This window comes from Megalobrama amblycephala, linkage group LG5, assembly GCF_018812025.1.
Source record: "Megalobrama amblycephala isolate DHTTF-2021 linkage group LG5, ASM1881202v1, whole genome shotgun sequence".
NCBI classification, from domain to species: domain Eukaryota; kingdom Metazoa; phylum Chordata; class Actinopteri; order Cypriniformes; family Xenocyprididae; genus Megalobrama; species Megalobrama amblycephala.
In genome coordinates this window covers 18017980-18036647 of record NC_063048.1, presented here as the reverse complement: position 1 = coordinate 18036647, position 18668 = coordinate 18017980, and the positions used below count along the sequence as shown (strand labels likewise).

Here is an 18668-nt window from a genome sequence, read left to right as displayed (position 1 = left end):
TCCAGCATTGAATTGACCCTCATTTGTGAAGCAGTCCAGTGTAAAATGATGGCATGGCAACAACACTCTACTACAACAACTCTTCCTCTTCTCTAAAGCAGCTCAACATGGCCTCACCCCCTTTGTTGCATGTACTCGGGGGCAGGGTTTATGTAAATTTTTTAGGGTCAACACCCACAAGGTAGCCTTTCTAGTCATGCAGCTCCTAAAATCTTCAAAACTGTTTACCATTTCTGTTGCATCATAAAGCATACTGTATGTTTAAATCAATTGCTCAAATCAGGCTAAAATATTTAGGTTTAGGTATTTTTAGTCCAGCTAATACATATACATGTTTTAGAAGGCCCTGTATACACATTTGATGCATAAGATGCACAAGTGGACCAGACCAATGCAGGTATTAACAGGGTCTAAAACGTTTCGAGCTTTTCCAGTTACTCCCCAATAGTGCTCTGAAAACTCTCCTACAGTATTTTGCATATTCCATGAAAGTGTGTTTGCTCATAACACCAGACAGTTAAAGGATTAGTTCACCCAAAAATGAAAATTCTGTCATTTATTACTCACCCTCATGTCATTCCACACCCGTAAGACCTTCGTTAATCTTCAGAACACAAATTAAGACATTTTAGTTGAAATCCGATGGCTCCGTGATGCCTCCATAGGGAGCAATGACACTTCCTCTCTCGCACCAAAAATATTCTCGACGCTTTATAACATTAATATTGAACCACTGTACTCACATGAACCGATTTAAATATGTGTTTAGTACCTTTATGGATCTTGAGAGAGGAAGTGTCATTGCTCCCTATGGAGGCCTCACGGAGCTATCGGATTTCAACTAAAATATCTTAATTTGTGTTCCGAAGATTAATGAAGGTCTTACGGGTGTGGAACGGCATGAGCGTGAGTAATAAATGACAGAATTTTCATTTTTGGGTGAACTAACCCTTTAATGATTCAGTAATATATTAATCACATTATGAAACATCATGTGAAACATCTAAGATTCATATATCCTCTTTCAGATCTTCTGTGAGATTAGGCAGATAAAATTTAGAACAGAGTCACTGGTTGCATTCAGTGGGTTTAGCGACTTTGTAAATCAGTGAACTACGTAATGTTTCCAGTGGGGCAAGTTTGTGCTTACATGTAAATATAGTGTAATATTACATTTTACAAAGTTGTGAGAGACTTTTAGCAACATGGTGACTTTGTGAATATTTTTGGTAGCTCTCATATATAGTGATTTTCTTAAACTTTTACATTTTTTTGACAGAACCAACAAAATACCTTTTTAAAGAAAATACATTTTGATATGTAAGAGGTGTCTGATATGTTTAAATTTCTCATGTTCTTGTGGAGAAAAAGCCTCCTGTTAGTGGATAATGTCAAGGCCAGTTTCCCACCCTGCCTTTACATTTTGTAACTGGATCTATTGCTCTGTGAGGGAATGCATTATAGTAATCAATACCGCTAGTGTGGTAAAGCCCAGTAAAGTAAACTTTCCATTTTAACAGCCTATGCTTAGAAATCATTTAGTCATTATGTTTGTGTAAGACTATTATCAGCCACTTGCACCTTTAGCAAAAACGAGTTTGTGACTCACTCAGAGTTGAAACTGGGCCGTGGTTCGTTCCGAGCAGTTTACAGAGGACAGATAGCTCTGTCATTATGTACAACAATGTCACAGCTGCCATGTCCTTGATCATGAGACGAGTTGAGACATGAGGAATGAGTCATGTTCTTGACACCCATTTAATATGCATTTTTGCAAACATATTTTGAGATATTCAGTACCTGACAACAGTGATTCAGTGAATGATTTCCCATTTGCTCAACCAGGTGTAAATGACAGTATAAAGTTTTACTGTGAGGCCAAGAACACTCGAGGCATCTCCGTGTCACGCACAGGCACAGTCCACATTAAAGGTGAGACATACCGCAGTGTTTTTTTATTACTTTCAGTGTAATTGCATACAAAATTCAAAATTAATTGTTGCTTTTTGTTTTGGCAGTATTCCATCATAAACAGGCATCCATTCAAATACAAACATAAAAGGCTGCTTGCAGAGAGAATATAAATATATGTTGTTGTTCTAATGTTTTTCTTTAAATGTGATTGTTATGCGCAGTACGTCCCGATTCCCCCCGGGATGTCAAGGTACATCATGTGTCTGATCCTAATATAACCGTAACATGGAATCCAGGTTTCACTGGGCACTCACAGCTTTCCACCTGCACTATACAGGTAGAGTATACCATAGTGTTTGACATTATCGCATGCCTTTTTCTGTTCATGTCCTCATGTTCTTCCTATGGCCGTACAGTCTTTGTGCTTGGTTGTTAGAGGAATAGTTCACCCCAAAATGAAAATCATTTGTTCACCCTCTTGTCATTCCAAACCCGTATGACTTTCCTCTTCCTGTGTAACATAACAGAAAGTTGTATGAACTACTTTTAGACAGACCATCTGTAAAAACAAACCAGTCTCACTTCTCTCTTGAGATAACATTTTGCATGGTGGTGGGATTAAGTAAGTTTTACTTCTTTCCACTCCCTTTCGAGCAAGTATTATATGTGTAAATAATGTGTGTGGATATGTGTATAATAATTGTAATGTGTATATATATATATATATATGTGTCTATGTAGGTATATATAGATATCTATATCTATCTATCTATATAGTTATAGTCCAAGTTCAGAAATCAATGTTAAGTGGTCTCTTAATTTTTTCCATAGCTGTATATTACACAATATACATAGAAAAATATACATATAATATATATAAACTTAATTAATCAATCATGTAAATTAATATCTCACTTTAATCCATTTCTAGGTGTCAAAGGGATCTGGAAAGAAGTTAAAACTTCCTGATCTGGATGTTGTAGTTCCTCCCTTCCAGCATGTGTTTGGTGGGCTCAGCAGTTACTCGAATTACAGTGTGAGAATCCGGTGTGATAATGAGGTGGGCTCATCCCCCTTCTCTCCCTGGGTGGACTTTCACACTCCAGAGGCAGGTATGTGAAACATTAGATAAGATAATGATGTTATACATGCATGCTGTTTCTTTCTAATGTTAAATTAGTCAAATTAACATAAATGGCTTTTTAGCTCGAACAGCATTTCTGCTGAAGAAATTACAGACGCTTGCATTTGCATTCATGCAGACACTTCTATCCAAAGCAGCTTACATTGTATTCAAAGTAAACATTTTATCAGCTCTTGCATTCTCTGGGAATCGAACCCACGACCTTGGCATAACTAGTTTCATGCTTTACTGTTTGAGTTACAGAATGGTAAGGTACCCACAGACATTGAAAACCTGGAAATATCAGGGAATTTGATCAAAATGTTTTTTAATTATTAAAATATTTCTTGGAGAGTAGAATTAGTTGGCATGTACTTGCAAAGTTACTTATAGTCAGTAGAATGTCTGTTGGGGAGCATCAAAATAAGTAGTTAGCAGATATTAAGCAGACAGTCTACTAATACTTTAAAGAGTTTGTTCACCCAAAAATGAATATTCTGGCATTAGATTAGTCCACTTTTAAATACACTTTTCCTGATAAATTTACTCACCCCCATGTCATCCAAGATGTTCATGTCTTTCTCTCTTCAGTCGAAAAGAAATGAAGGTTTTTGAGGAAAACATTCCAGAATTTTTCTCCTTACAGTGGATTTCAATGGCTACCAACAGATTGAAGGTCAAAATTACAGTTTCAGTGCAGCTTCAAGGGCTTTAAACGATACCAGATGAGTAATAAGGGTCTTATCTAGCGAATCGATCGGTCATTTTCGTAAAAAATACAACCGTTTATGCTTTATAAACAAAATATCGCCTTGGCGCCAGTTTCGTTTTTTTCCGTAACTTGAATAGGGAAGGCGTAGGACATTCAGCGTAAGCGTTATGAAGAATGCGGAAGCGGAAAGTACGTTCAAGGCGATATTTTGTTTATAAAGCATAAACGGTTGTATTTTTTTCGAAAATGACCGATCGATTTGCTAGATAAGACCCTTATTACTCATCTGGTATCGTTTAAAGCCCTTAAAGCTGCACTGAAACTGTAATTTTGACCTTCAACCTGTTGGTAGCCATTGAAATCCACTGTAAGGAGAATAATCCTGGAATGTTTTCCTGAAAAACCTTCATTTCTTTTCGACTGAAGAGAGAAAGACATGAACATCTTGGATGACATGGGGGTGAGTAAATTTCTGGACCTTGACAGTGTTTGTTAAATTACTGTCTATTGAGGAGTCATAGAGCTCTCGGATTTCATCAAAAATATCTTAATTTTTGTTGGGAAGATGAACAAAGGTCTTACGGGTGTTGAACGACATGAGGGTGAGTACTTAATGACGGAATTTTCATTTTTGGGTGAACTAACCCTTTAACAACTGGTAGTTGACATGCATTTGAAAAGTTACTTGTAGTTAGTAGAATGTGGTGAAGTGGACTATCGGAATAAGGTGTTACCAATATTTTTTCTTTATTTTTCTTTTGATTTTCATGTGAAATTTGATCTGGTCATCACATACTATGTGTCTGTATGAAGAGTGTTGAGGTACAAAAAAGAGAGGAAGGAAGGAAGGAAGGAAGGAAGTGTTTGTAGAATTCAGATCCATCTCAAAGGAAGCTTAAAGTTCTCTACAACATGGTTGCTGCATACATCACTAAATTACTAGGTTTGGATCAAGGAGGGCTAATTGAAGCTGACACATTTAATTCCAAACTGTGGTAGTTCAAAGTTCTGAGATGGTCAGTTATGAGTGATTAACGTTTTTAACATTCCATTGGAAATAAAACAGTTTGCCGTTCTAACCAACGTTTTGGTGGGTTGGAAGTAAACAAACAGCCCAGAGAGCTGGTTCTGGCCAGATGCCTAGGGCAAGGGGGTTTGGAAAGGGAGGAGCTGGTGGATGGGTTTGAGGAGCAGAAGGGGTTTCTGAAGTTGACCTTGTTTGCATGTTTGTAAACTAGTAGCACTGGCTGCAGTCCAGTAGATTCCAAGCTGAGTGGTACAATGCGCCATTGTGCGTGTCCCCAATCCATATCAATGCACTGCTGCCACATACAGAGTCTAATATGCTGCCACCTACTGGCCAAAGCAGTCAATGGAACTATTTTAGATGGATTTGATTTACTGGTGCTTCATTTTGTTTTTCATTTTTATCCACTATAAATAAAAGTATATTACTCTCCTTTCCACTTAAAATCCATTCCACAAATTCCAGAGGACTTTTGTCCTCCAAATCAGTGGAGAAAATGTGAACAAATTCCATCTGGGCCTGGCTATGACATCATTTATTGTCACGCAGAGGCGTTTGACTCATACTTTTGTCTGTACGGTGGCAATTAACCCCCTGTATGCTCCCTTTTTTACTGTTTTCGTATCTTTCGTACCTTTCGTACACAGCACCATCAGCAGCTCCAAAGAACTTTACCTTTGAACTCAGTGAGGAGCAGCTCACTCTGTCCTGGGCGGCACTGGAACAGGAGGAGCTTCGTGGAAAGTTACTGGCATATAAAGTGCAGTGGAACCATGCAGGAGAGAATCAGGTACATCATTATAAAGGAAGACACAAAGTGAAAATTTTGCAACACTGACACTGTACTGATCTGAATCTGTATTGAGCTGGATAATGACATTATTGTCTTCTGTAGAGCTGCTTTACAGCTGAAAATTAAGTTGTTTCTTGATTGATGAATTTTGGAACATTTAAAGGCCTGTTCACAGCAAGAACAACAATGTTCAGTTTATTTTAAGCACATGCTGCAGATTTGTCATCTGTAACTTTAAAGGTGCCCTAGAATTAAAAATTGAATTTATCTTGGCATAGTTAAATAACAAGAGTTCAGTACATGGAAATGCAGAGGTGGGTAGTAACGAAGTACATTTACTTCGTTACATGTACTTGAGTAGTTTTTTGGAAAATTTGTACTTTTTAGAGTAGATTAAAATGTGGGTACTTTTACTTTAACTTGAGTATATTTGTAATGAAAAATCTGTACTTTTACTTCGCTACAATGGGCAACGGTCCTCTCGTTACTTTATTTTAATTCAATACTGTAAATGTTAAGAAATGCGTAGTTTATTCCATGCGCGCTGTCTCTTTTTTCATGAACGATGCCCCATTCACAAATGAATCACTCTTTTGAGTCGATTCTGTTTAAAGACTTGATCAAACAAGTTGGTAAAGCTGTCTAAATTGATTCGCGAATCAGTTTGAATGATTTGTTCAGTTCCTGCACGCGCTGAATCGTTTGAAGCGGTTTCTCACTCGGAGCGGATGAAGTGGCAGTGGACCTACAGTCAATTAAAAGCAAATCTGCAAATGCATCCAATTGTTTGCCAGCGATGAAGATCATTATTAGTTGAGCTGCGTATGCTGTCTGTGAACAATTCCACAGGTAGGCCTATCGATTTCATTTGATTTTACTTCTTGATACAGCCAATAGCCGACATTTTACAACCAAACAGATTATTACGTCACTATAACAAAAGTATGTAGTATTTCTTTACCGTTTTTATGGGCATATATCTTAATTTATACATTAATTTATACATATACTATTGCGCAATGGCGGCGCCAGCGACCTGTTCGTCTTGAAAATGAACGCTTTGCGTTGACACAGTTAAGCAGTTACACCAGTGTTGCCAGATTGGAAATGTCCAATTATCGTACCAGAAGCTCAAAATTATCGTATTTGGAAGAAAATTATCGTACATGACTTTTTAGTATAGGTAAATGAACTAAATTAATAACTAATGATTTTTATAACGGAAAGAATCAATACTGAACTAACTTAAGCTGGACAATCACACTATTTTAGCTGCTGTACAACCAAAATGATGTTCCCTTTATCTCTGTAAAGCTATACTTTGACACAATCTGCATTGTAAAAAGCGCTGTATAAATAAATAAAGGTGACATGACGAGTCAAATGTACAGAATACAGCTTTATCTATAGACCAACAACTTTTTGACATGACCTGCAAATTACCACAATACATAAATAATTTGGCGTACCTTAGTGAGAAACAACTGACCTAAGCGCCGCGGCAGGAACGTTAACTTGTGCTCGTGAGAGAGAGTCATTCTCCACGATTATTGGCCGAGAAGATGTAACATGAGATGAGATGGAAGACATGCGTAACAAAGTTCACGTTCTCCTTACAACCATGATGTAGAGGATCCACACAGCTAGATCAATGAACCGATTATAAGGACCATCATTTGAAGTGTCACAAAATACTGAAATTATCGTACATTATGGGATTTTTTTCATTATTGATCGTACATCGTACAGAGGTCAAAATTATCGTACAAATACGATAATTATCGTACGTCTGGCAACACTGAGTTACACGCGCCTGCTGAAATATACATTTGATTACATTTTGGAGAACAGACCGAAGAAGATCCGTCAATGTGTATTTGATCATTGTTTGTGTCATGTTCAGATATGAGCACGAGCACATGTAAAGAGTTTTCTCTCTTCTTTAAAATGTAACGTTAGCTGTATACGTTATTAATATAGTAACGATACATTAGGGTTACAGATGCTAGAAATAATGCTTATCTCTTCTATGTTTGTTTGTTGCAAAGATATCTAATTATGATAATAAATTAAATATTTAAATAATAAACATTAAATAATAACATGCTATTGTGTATATATATATATATATATATATATATATATATAGCCTATATATAATAAAAGTAACTAGTAACGAGCTACTTGAGTAAGATTTTTATTGGATACTTTTTTACTCTTACTCAAGTAACTATTAGGATTATTACTTTCACTTTTACTTTGAGTAAATATTTCTATAAGTACTTGTACTTTTACTTGAGTACAGTTTTTGGATACTCTACCCACCTCTGTGGAAATGACATACAGTGAGTCTCAAACATCATTGTTTCCTTCTTCTTATATAAATCTCATTTGTTTAAAAGACCTCCGAAGAACAGGCGAATCTCAACATAACACCAACTGTTACGTAACAGTCGGGATCATTAATATGTATGACCCCAATATTTGCAAATGCCAGCTCATGTTCAAGGCATTACACAAGGGCAGGCAGTATTAACGTCTGGATCTGTGCACAGCTGAATCATCAGACTAGGTAAGCAAGCAAGAACAATAGCGAAAAATGGCAGATGGAGCAATAATAACTGACATGATCCATGTTATCATGATATTTTTAGTGATATTTGTAAATTGTCTTTCTAAATGTTTCGTTAGCATGTTGCTAATGTACTGTTAAATGTGGTTAAAGTTACCATCGTTTCTTACTGTATTCACGGAGACAAGAGCCATCGCTATTTTCATTATTAAACACAGTCTGTATAATTCATAAACACAACTTCATTCTTTATAAATCTCTCCAACAGTGTAGCATTAGCTGTTAGCCACGGAGCACAGCCTCAAACTCATTCAGAATCAAATGTAAACATTCAAATAAATACTATACTTACATAATCCGATGTATGCATGCAGCATGCATGACGAACACTTTGTAAAGATCCATTTTGAGGGTTATATTAGCTGTGTGAACTTTGTTTATGCAATGATAGAGTCGAGAGCTCGGGAGGGGGTGGAGAGCGCGAGCAATTAAAGGAGCCGCAGCCTGAATCGGCGCATTTCTAATTATGCCCCAAAATAGGCAGTTAAAATTTTTTTTAAAAATCTAATGGGTATTTTGAGCTGAAACTTCACAGACACATTCAGGGGACACCTTAGACTTATATTACATCTTGTAAAAAAACGTTCGATGGCACCTTTAAAAACTCAAGCTTTTTTAAGCAGGATGGATTCTGATTGGCTGTCAATGTTTTTATTGTCCATCAGCTGGGAATAAAAATCATTTTGAAAGTGATTTCAACTGAATCTTTCTCCTGTGTCATTATCATTACAGTTGTGTTTTGGACCCCACTATTCTCATAGAATTAGAATGATTATTAAAACGTAGTTATTGTTATCATTACAGTTATTGTCCTTGGTGTGAACGGGCTTTAACAGTTCCAGATTATTACTGTGAAGATGCTTTAAAATTATTTGTATTGAATGAATACATGCATTTTTTTTTATTTATAAATAAATGCAGTTTGACTTGAAATATGCTAGATCATATAAATAATTATTCATCTTTTTCTTGTTATTGATAATAGTAAAACTTTATATGATAAAAAAGGATATACGTGCCAGGTTTTGATGTCAATGGTGCTAAAGGCCATTGGTTCTTCTTTTTCAGGACATTTAATAGCTGCACTACCCACCCTTAACCTTCATGCACATTTTGATTTCTGTATCTATAGGATCCCTTACTGTTTAAGGACAACTTTGCCCATCTCTCGGGTGCAGGGCGATTCTTTAATGCCACCTTCCAGGTTGCAGCGTGCACAAAGACAGGATGTGGCCCATGGAGTCAGCCTGTTCTTGTGATGCCCATGTCAGGTTTGTCCACTCTCATTGTCTGTGCACCTGCCTTTTAAAATCAGGATTTCTGCAGTCACTGCAGCTTTTTTTGTGACTACATTTTCACATAGTTCAGCACACTGAGAGCCAGTGTGTGTTCAATTGCTGCTCATTATGCATAAATGGCATAGCTTCAGGCACTTTTGAGCAGAAGTGGTGATTAACACTCTTGTTGTGTCCTTTCAGCCACACAGGCACAGACCCAGAGGGGCCACATGTGGGTGGGGCTGCTTTTCGGCCTTCTTGTGGCCACCCTAGTGGGACTCCTTTTGATTGTACTGGTACGCAACAGAGGCAAAGAGACCCAATTTGGGTATGTTTTTACTTTTTACATTATTACACCATATTAGCTGTCCAAAATGCAGTAACTACACATTGTGTCTGAAATAAGCCTGAAATCTGGTGTCTTAGACTGTGAATCTGTTCTTTCACAGACAAGTTTGGATCAACTATGCTCAAAATCAAAGAAAATTGGACATCCAGTTTATAGTCCAAGAACTTTAAATCCATTTTTTCAGATCCAGTCATGATGGAATTTGTGCGTTTTGCTTTTGTTGGGCAGTTTGGTTAAAATGCATTTCCAAAATGTCTTTTAAAACAGTGAAATATGGGTAATTTTGTCATGTTTTGATTCGTTTGCAGGTCTGCATTCACAGCTCCAGGGACAGAAGTACCAGTTTCCTTTACAGCTGCCAGGTCCTTCAACAGGCAGTTCCCTGAGCTCCCCGAATCCACATGTAAGTGAACATGTTGCTGCCACGCATGACTGCACCAACTTTGACATCCTACAGTACTTGTTTTACAGGAAATGAAGAATTTTGACTCTGTATCCCTCTAGTGGACAGTCTAGGAATCAGCAGTGATTTGAAGGCCAAGTTACAGGATGTTCTCATCTCCGAAAGGCTCTTAACTCTGGGACGAATGCTTGGAAAAGGTACATTATGACTTGGATGCTCATTTTAGTCTCTTTTTATTAGGACAAGACCTATTTCACTCTTCAGAGGTCCAGTGATACAGTGAGATTTCTGTTCATTTATAAATATATATTTATATATATACACAAACACACACAGATGAGCCAAAACATTATGACCACCTGCCAATGCTGTTGGTCCTCCGTGTCAAAACAGTGCCGAGGTATGGACTCTATAAACCCTTGAAGGTGTCTAGATCCTAAGTCCTGTAAAAGTCCCGTCGGTTACTAGGTGAAATCGTCATGGTTCAAACTTGTTCAGGACATCCCACAGATGCTCAGTTGGATTGTTCCTCAACCATTCCTGAACAATGTGTTCAGTGTAGCAACGTGCATTATCCTGCTTAAAAAGGCCACTTCCACCAGGGAACACATTTGTCATGTAACAAATTTTTAGGTAGGTGGCATGTGTCAAATTTACGTCCACATGAATGGCCAGACCCAGAAAACAGGACTCAGCGGACCAGGTAACCTTGTTCCACTGCTTCCAAGGTCCAGTTCCGATGCTCCCATTGTAGGTGCTTTCGGCAGTGGACAGGGGATCATCACAGGCACTCTGGTTGGTCTGCGGCTACAGCCCCATACACAGCAGAGTGCGATACACTGTATGTTGTGACTCATTCCTCCCATAACCAAAGTCCCTTTAAGACCAGTCATTTCACTTGGCGGCCATCTTTGAAACACTTCATGGGCATGTAAGTGCAGCTCCTATCTCTTTGAATGGGGAAACATCAAACTCTCCAAAGCTTTTTGCCAAGCTTTCGATTAAATTTCATATTTGAAATCACCAATGAAATCTGACAAGAACTGCCTCACATACATTTTGTTACTAAATGCTTGATTCATGACAAAAAAAATGTATTTTCCAGGCTGGATCAAGCTAATACATATGCGCAGTCCTAAATGCACATCTCTTGTGTCTCATTTCGGAGGCGCGCGTCTGATTGTTTCTATAGGAACGGAGCTTCTAACGGTCACTGCGGTGATGCGATGACTTTACCAATTGGTGATTGGCTCTTGTTTAGAAGGCGGGAATAATTCCGCCATATTGCCCTTTGCACTTTCTCCCATTCATAATAATGAATGGCGAGTGACGCGTCTTGTGTTATTCTTAGTCTTTGCCATAACCATTATTAAAATTTTGTGTGACACAGTAAACCTTCTGTCGGTTCAAACCAGACAGGATAGCCTTCGTTGCCCTCATGCATCGATGAGCTCTGGGCACCTAAAACCCTGTCACCGGTTTGTGGTTTGTCCCTCTTCGGACCACTGTTGGTCAATTCTCACCACTGCTGACCGGAAGGAATCCACAAGCCTTGTCGTTTCAGAGAAACTCTGACCTAGTCGCCTTGCCATAACGGTTTGGCCCTTGTCAAAGTTGCTCAGATATTTATTCCTGCCCATTTCATCTGCATCCAACACGTTGATTACGAGAACTGATTTTTTTACTTACCATCTAATCTATCCAGAAAATGTGGCCTTGTTAGGAGATGATCAATGGTATTTGCTTCACCTGTAACTGGCCATAACTGGCCATGGTGTTTTGGCTCATCATTGTAGGCAGGGGTCACAGGCAATGTAGATTTTATGTTTAAAAACTATATTCATTGCTGTCAAAATAAGAATATTGTTTTCTAGGTGAGTTTGGCTCTGTGAGAGAAGCTTTTCTCAAATCAGAGAATAACTCTGGGCAGAAGGTTGCTGTGAAAGTCCTAAAAAGTAAGTATAATCTAAAATGATTATAGTTTAATGAGCAGTTGGATGTTTGTAGACTATGATATTGGTGTTGTCATTGTTTCTGTGCATTGATGCATCTCTCTATGTGCTCCTACAGCTGACATTAACTCATCCAGTGACATTGAGCAATGTCTGAAGGAGGCTGCCTATATGAAAGACTTCCATCATCCCAATGTCATTCCGCTTATTGGTTAGTGGACCTTGGTTAATTGGTTAATTTTCCTTGCTGGGCCTTTGATTCAGCATCTATTTGCTTTAACATATAGGGCAAATTCACATCAAGGCTAATCACCAAAGTCCTTTCCATTTTGACATGGATATTATCAAGCAGGACTCACTAGAAGATGTTACTTCAGCATGGTTGTGAATTCACTCCCACAGGTGTGAGTCTACACAGGAGAGCCCAGCAGCGGTTACCTGTTCCTATGGTGATCCTGCCCTTTATGAAACATGGAGATCTACATACATTTCTTCTCATGTCACGCTTCGGAGATGAGCCATTTGTATGTTTTTCTTCACACGCTCACATAGCAACTGTATTTCAGATTTATTTGGTCCATTTCTCCATGTAAATGTTTGTAGATGTTCTGAAGTTGTCTCTTATTTTATTTTTAGACCCTCTCTCAGCAAATTCTTATCCAGTTCATGCTGGATATTGCTCGAGGGATGGAGTATCTGAGCAACAAAAACATCATCCATCGGGATTTGGCTGCTCGCAACTGCATGTGAGTTTTTTTCAGTCAGCTCTATGTAAAAAGAAACATGATTTACTCATCATATTAAATGGGCATATAACCTATACAAATGATGAATAACCTTTTACATTGATAATTGACCAAAAACTCTCTAGCAGCAGTAAAATATTTCCCCTCAAATGCATCTTTCATTTTAGGCTGAATGAAAACATGAGTGTGTGTGTAGCAGATTTTGGTCTCTCAAAGAAAATCTACAGCGGCGACTACTATAGACAAGGGTCTGTCTCTAAGTTGCCTGTAAAGTGGATCGCTTTAGAAAGCCTTGCAGACAATGTCTACACAACACAGAGTGATGTGGTAATGAAAACCATTTGTCTTTTACATTATTTCTTTAATATTACTTGGTGAGAAAATGTAATGTACTGTAAGTAATGGATAATGTACACTAATCTTATCATTATTGCAGAATAAACCCTGATAGGGTGAGCCAGACTCCACTGGGAAGCAACATGGTTATTTACTCAATAAATAAATTGATGTGACATATTGATTTGAATTGAAATCATTTTATTATGAAAGAAGAACAAGACCACATAGTTTAATTAGAGATACAAAAGATACATAGAGATACATAGCACAGCTATGTGGGAACAACCAGTTTCTTGAAATCGGGACAGTCAGTTAGACAGCTTAGAGGTCATTATATAAAAATATTTGACAACAAAATGATCAAACAGAATCTAGTATTCCAGAGAGTCATGGAATAATGAACTACATATAAATCACACAATATCTGAAAACAGAAATGCTTATCATTTCTTTACTGGGTTTACTACTGTAAATAGCCCTTCATAGTCTGGTAAGGTGTTTACTGTGCCTGGTACTGATGGGTTGTTTGTTTTTTAAGTGGGCATTTGGTGTGACCATGTGGGAGATCATGACTAGAGGTCAAACGCCTTACCCAGGGGTGGAGAACTCAGAAATCTACGAATATCTTATCAAAGGAGAAAGACTCAAGCAGCCTCCGGATTGCCCTGGTGACATGTAAGTTTTAATTGTTGTATTGTTTTTATAAAATATACAAACCCGATTCCAAAAAAAGTTGGGACACTGTACAAATTGTGAATAAAAAAGGAATGCAATAATTTACAAATCTCATAAACTTATATTTTATTCACAATAGAATATAGATAACATATCAAATGTTGAAAGTGAGACATTTTGAAATGTCATGCCAAATATTGGCTCATTTTGGATTTCATGAGAGCTACACATTCCAAAAAAGTTAGGACAGGTAGCAATAAAAGGGCCGGAAAAGTGAAATGTACATATAAGGAACAGCTGGAGGACCAATTTTCAACTTATTAGGTCAATTGGCAACATGATTGGGTATAAAAAGAGCCTCTCAGAGTGGCAGTGTCTCTCAGAAGTCAAGATGGGCAGAGGATCACCAATTCCCCCAATGCTGCGGTGAAAAATAGTGGAGCAAAATCAGAAAGGAGTTTCTCAGAGAAAAATTGCAAAGAGTTTGAAGTTATCATCATCTACAGTGCATAATATCATCCAAAGATTCAGAGAATCTGGAACAATCTCTGTGCATAAGGGTCAAGGCCGGAAAACCATACTGGATGCCCGTGATCTTCGGGCCCTTAGACGGCACTGCATCACGTACAAGAATGCTACTGTAATGGAAATCACAACATGGGCTCAGGAATACTTCCAGAAAACATTGTCGGTGAACACAGTCCACTGTGCCATTCGCTGTTGCCGGCTAAAACTCTATAGGTCAAAAAAGAAGCCATATCTAAACATGATCCAGAAGCGCAGGCGTTTTCTCATTTAAAATGGACTGTGGCAAAGTGGAAAACTGTTCTGTGGTCAGACGAATCAAAATTTTAAGTTCTTTTTGGAAAACTGGGATGCCATGTCATCCGGACTAAAGAGGACAAGGACAACCCAAGTTGTTATCAGCGCTCAGTTCAGAAGCCTGCATCTCTGATGGTATGGGGTTGCATGAGTGCGTGTGGCATGGGCAGCTTACACATCTGGAAAGGCACCATCAATGCTGAAAGGTATATCCAAGTTCCAAGTTCCTTTCACCCATAGAAAACATTTGGCACATCATAAAGAGGAAGATGCGACAAAGAAGACATAAGACAGTTGAGCAACTAGAAGAACATTCCTATTCCTAAACTTGAGCAACTTGTCTCCTCAGTCCCCAGATGTTTGCAGACTGTTATAAAAAGAAGAGGGGATGCCACACAGTGGTAAACATGGCCTTGTCCCAACTTTTTTGAGATGTGTTGATGCCATGAAATTTAAAATCAACTTATTTTTCCCTTAAAATTATACATTTTTTTCAGTTTAAACATTTGATATGTCATCTATGTTGTATTCTGAATAAAATATTGAAATTTGAAACTTCCACATCATTGCATTCTATTTTTATTCACAATTTGTACAGTGGCCCAACTTTTTTGGAATCGGGTTTGTAATATAAAACCTCTTAAATACAATAATTTAGAAGAATGCAAGGCTTTTATTTCATCAATTTGATACAGAAAATACAGTAAATATATAGCAAAAACAGTACAGTTGTTAAATATTATAATTTGTCTTTTTCAAATAACTTTTTTAATTTAATACAGTATGTCAAAACTTTGGAAACATTAATTTTTTCTGTTTTTGCTCACCAAGTCTGTTTCTTTCAAAAACATTAAAAAACTGTAGTTTTCAAACTTTTGACATTTACTGTATATTTTAAAATGCAATTTATTCCTGTGATGCCAAAGGTGAATTTTCAGCATCATTACTCCAGTCTTCAGTGTCACCTGATCCTTCAGAAATCATTCTAATGTTTTACTGCTCAAGAAACATTTCTGATTATTATCAATATTGAAAAATCAATATTGTTTTTCAGGATTCTTTGATGAATAGGAAGATCAAAAGAACAGCATTTATTTAAAATAGACATCTTTTGTAATTTAAACATCTTTACTGTCACTTTTGTTCGATTTAATGCATCAATAGGCTCTTTAAAGGATTAGTTCACTTCAAATTGAAAATTACCCCAAGCTTTACTCACCCTCAAGCCATCCTAGGTGTATATGACTTTCTTTCTTTCTGATGAACACAATCGGAGATATTTTAATAAATATCCTGACGCATCCAAGCTTTGTAATGGCAGTAAACGGGACCATCGACTTTGAGGCTCAAGAAAGTGTGTCCATCCATCATAAACATATGTAAATAAAGCTGCGTTTGTGTAAGAAAAATATCCAGATATAAAGTAAAATATCTAGTTCCGCCTGACTGCCTTCCTTATTCAACTTATGAAAAAACATTTTTCGTGATATGAATGTGAAAGGCGAAGGATGTAGTTTTGAACTGCGAGAGTTTTACACTTTCTTCGAAAATATAGAATATGGAAGGCGGTCTGGCGGTAGCTAGATATTTTACTTTATAACTTGTTAAATATGGATATTTTCCTTACACAAGCACATCGCTTCACTTTAGAAGGCCTTTATTAACCCTCCGGAGCCGTGTGGAGTACGTTTATGATGGATGCACTTGCTTGAGCTTCATACTCGTTGGTCCCATTCACTGCCATTGTAAAGCTTGGATGCGTCAGGATATTTATTAATATAACTCAGATTGTGTTCATCAGAAAGAAGAAAGTCATATACACCTAGGATGGCTTGAGGGTAAGTAAAGCTTGGGGTAATTTTCATTCTGAAGTGAACTAATCCTTTAAAACCGCACCAATTTTAAAGATTCATTCTGCTATTTGAAAATCTTTTCCGTCTTTTCTCACTTCCAGTTATGAAATCATGCACAGCTGTTGGTCTCCTGTCCCAAAGTGTCGTCCTAGTTTCCAACACCTCATTGACCAATTGGAGCTCTTGTGGGCGAAGCTGAATCCAGCTCCTGTAAAAGAGCCGTTGCTGTATGTGAACCTGGAGGACGAGGATGGAGAACAGGCCTCTGGGCCAGGGGCTGATGTTGGGACCCGTAGTAGTGAGGATCCCTCTTGGGGCGTACCGTGGCAGTGTGCAGGAATAGAGGAAGACGAAAAGGACTGGCTAATGGTGTCATCAGGAGCTGCTTTTGCTATTGGTGGAGACTACCGGTACATCATCGGCCCACACGCCAGCGGTATTGATGAAGAGAGCAGACACTCTGATGATGGTCTGTCGGAAGATATCAGGGACGAGGAAGAGGACATCATTATTAATGTGTGATTTTTGTTGTTACTTTTCCCCATGCTTACATAATCTCGTAGGTAATATGATTGCACAAGTTGTAAAGACTCTTGTAAAAGAACAATGAGTCCGTAAAAACATTCCTGAGTCATTTTACTGGTGAAATTCCAGGAATAATACTTAACACAAAGAACTGTTATCTATGCTAACTCTTGAGGCATGACGTTGACACAATCAGCTGTTAATACTTTTAGAAACATGATTTGACAAGTTTATTTCAATGGTAATTATTAATTATGACTGTAGCAAAGCCAGTGTTTCAACAAATACAATGTTTAGAGTCAGATCTATGATTAATGAAGTGTAAAATGTTATTGTACATCCTTGTGCAAATATGTGTCTTTGTTGGTATCCTGTCGGCATTATTTGTGTTTTTTTTTTTTTTACTTGTTAAGTGTCAATCATATCAACATATGCGGTGCCTTTGTTTTATAACAGTTTCTGCACATTTGTTACATTGCATGAAGAAATTCCATTGGATTTATAATGCATACTATGACATAAGCTCAGACTGATGGTTTCATACTTGTACTTAAATGAATGTTCCGGGTTAAATACAGATTAAACTGTGCAAGCTGTATGATTGCTAAATTATTTTTATGGAGCAGTGTTTTTGCAGCAGGGAACCCCTGAAAGATTTGCCAGTATCACTGCTGTATAATAATACAGACAAAATTGCCATAGATAATAATTTTGACTCTTAGTTTACATAGAACATTTGTATTATTAAACCTCCATTATAAGCATGTTACTGTCAACATGTTTTGTTTTGTGGGGGTGAGTCAAAATTATTTTCTGCAGTTGTTGCATTTAAACCAGAATATTACATTTACCTGTACAGCAAACCTTCATTAGAGCATTCTGAAGATGGGATATCAAGGGACTTTAGGTTTTATTATGTGCAAGTTTCATTTGTCTTATGCTGTTATGATTTCTCCAGACAGCAGCAAGCATTGCAGCACAGAATGAAAGCTTGTTTTTGCTAATTGTTTTTGAACCTGTTAATGAGTTGTTTGAATGATATCTTCAGTGTTTGTTTTTTAAATCAGTAGCTTTTGTATTTTACTTCATCAGTGGATGGCTGAAACTAGACCACGTAGCAAATATTGCCATGTGTTGTGGATAAATCTGACACATCATTCAGTATTATTAACCCTTGTAAAGAGGGCTGTCTGCTTATCTCAAAACAATAAAATAGGGAAAAGAAGATGATGTTAGCATATGAAATACATGCCATGAAGATTAAATTTTATTCCAGTTAATTACAACAGAATCAGAGACTGATTAAAATGCTAAAATGGTTTTATTATGATTAGAGCCATACAGAGTTCAAACAATGCCCTTAATGTAATGTGAGAATGCTGCACAGAAATAGTCATGTCTAAGTTCTATATGTTGATCATTTGTGTGGTGCTTACAACTGTGAACTTGTAGAATTGTATTCCATTTTCAGAAACTGTAAATAAATATATATTCTAGACCCAAAATTCATCAGAGTTGAAGTTTAT

The 18668-nt window shown here is 37.4% G+C and overlaps 1 protein-coding gene across 1 annotated transcript in view; it reads left to right on the top strand.

Moving 5' to 3' along the window:
* Nucleotides 1-18647, top strand: part of tyro3 (TYRO3 protein tyrosine kinase) — a 29266-nt gene extending 10619 nt beyond the window's left edge. The window contains exons 5-19 of the mRNA XM_048190938.1: nucleotides 1846-1932; nucleotides 2136-2251; nucleotides 2846-3026; nucleotides 5424-5566; nucleotides 9334-9472; nucleotides 9680-9806; nucleotides 10136-10230; nucleotides 10332-10427; nucleotides 12105-12185; nucleotides 12301-12393; nucleotides 12585-12706; nucleotides 12819-12928; nucleotides 13096-13255; nucleotides 13806-13942; nucleotides 16719-18647. Of these exons, the coding sequence (XP_048046895.1) occupies nucleotides 1846-1932; nucleotides 2136-2251; nucleotides 2846-3026; nucleotides 5424-5566; nucleotides 9334-9472; nucleotides 9680-9806; nucleotides 10136-10230; nucleotides 10332-10427; nucleotides 12105-12185; nucleotides 12301-12393; nucleotides 12585-12706; nucleotides 12819-12928; nucleotides 13096-13255; nucleotides 13806-13942; nucleotides 16719-17139 (2108 nt within the window). The 3' untranslated portion in view covers nucleotides 17140-18647. The remainder of the gene's footprint in view (nucleotides 1-1845; nucleotides 1933-2135; nucleotides 2252-2845; nucleotides 3027-5423; nucleotides 5567-9333; nucleotides 9473-9679; nucleotides 9807-10135; nucleotides 10231-10331; nucleotides 10428-12104; nucleotides 12186-12300; nucleotides 12394-12584; nucleotides 12707-12818; nucleotides 12929-13095; nucleotides 13256-13805; nucleotides 13943-16718) is intronic.
* Nucleotides 18648-18668: the final 21 nt, after the last annotated feature.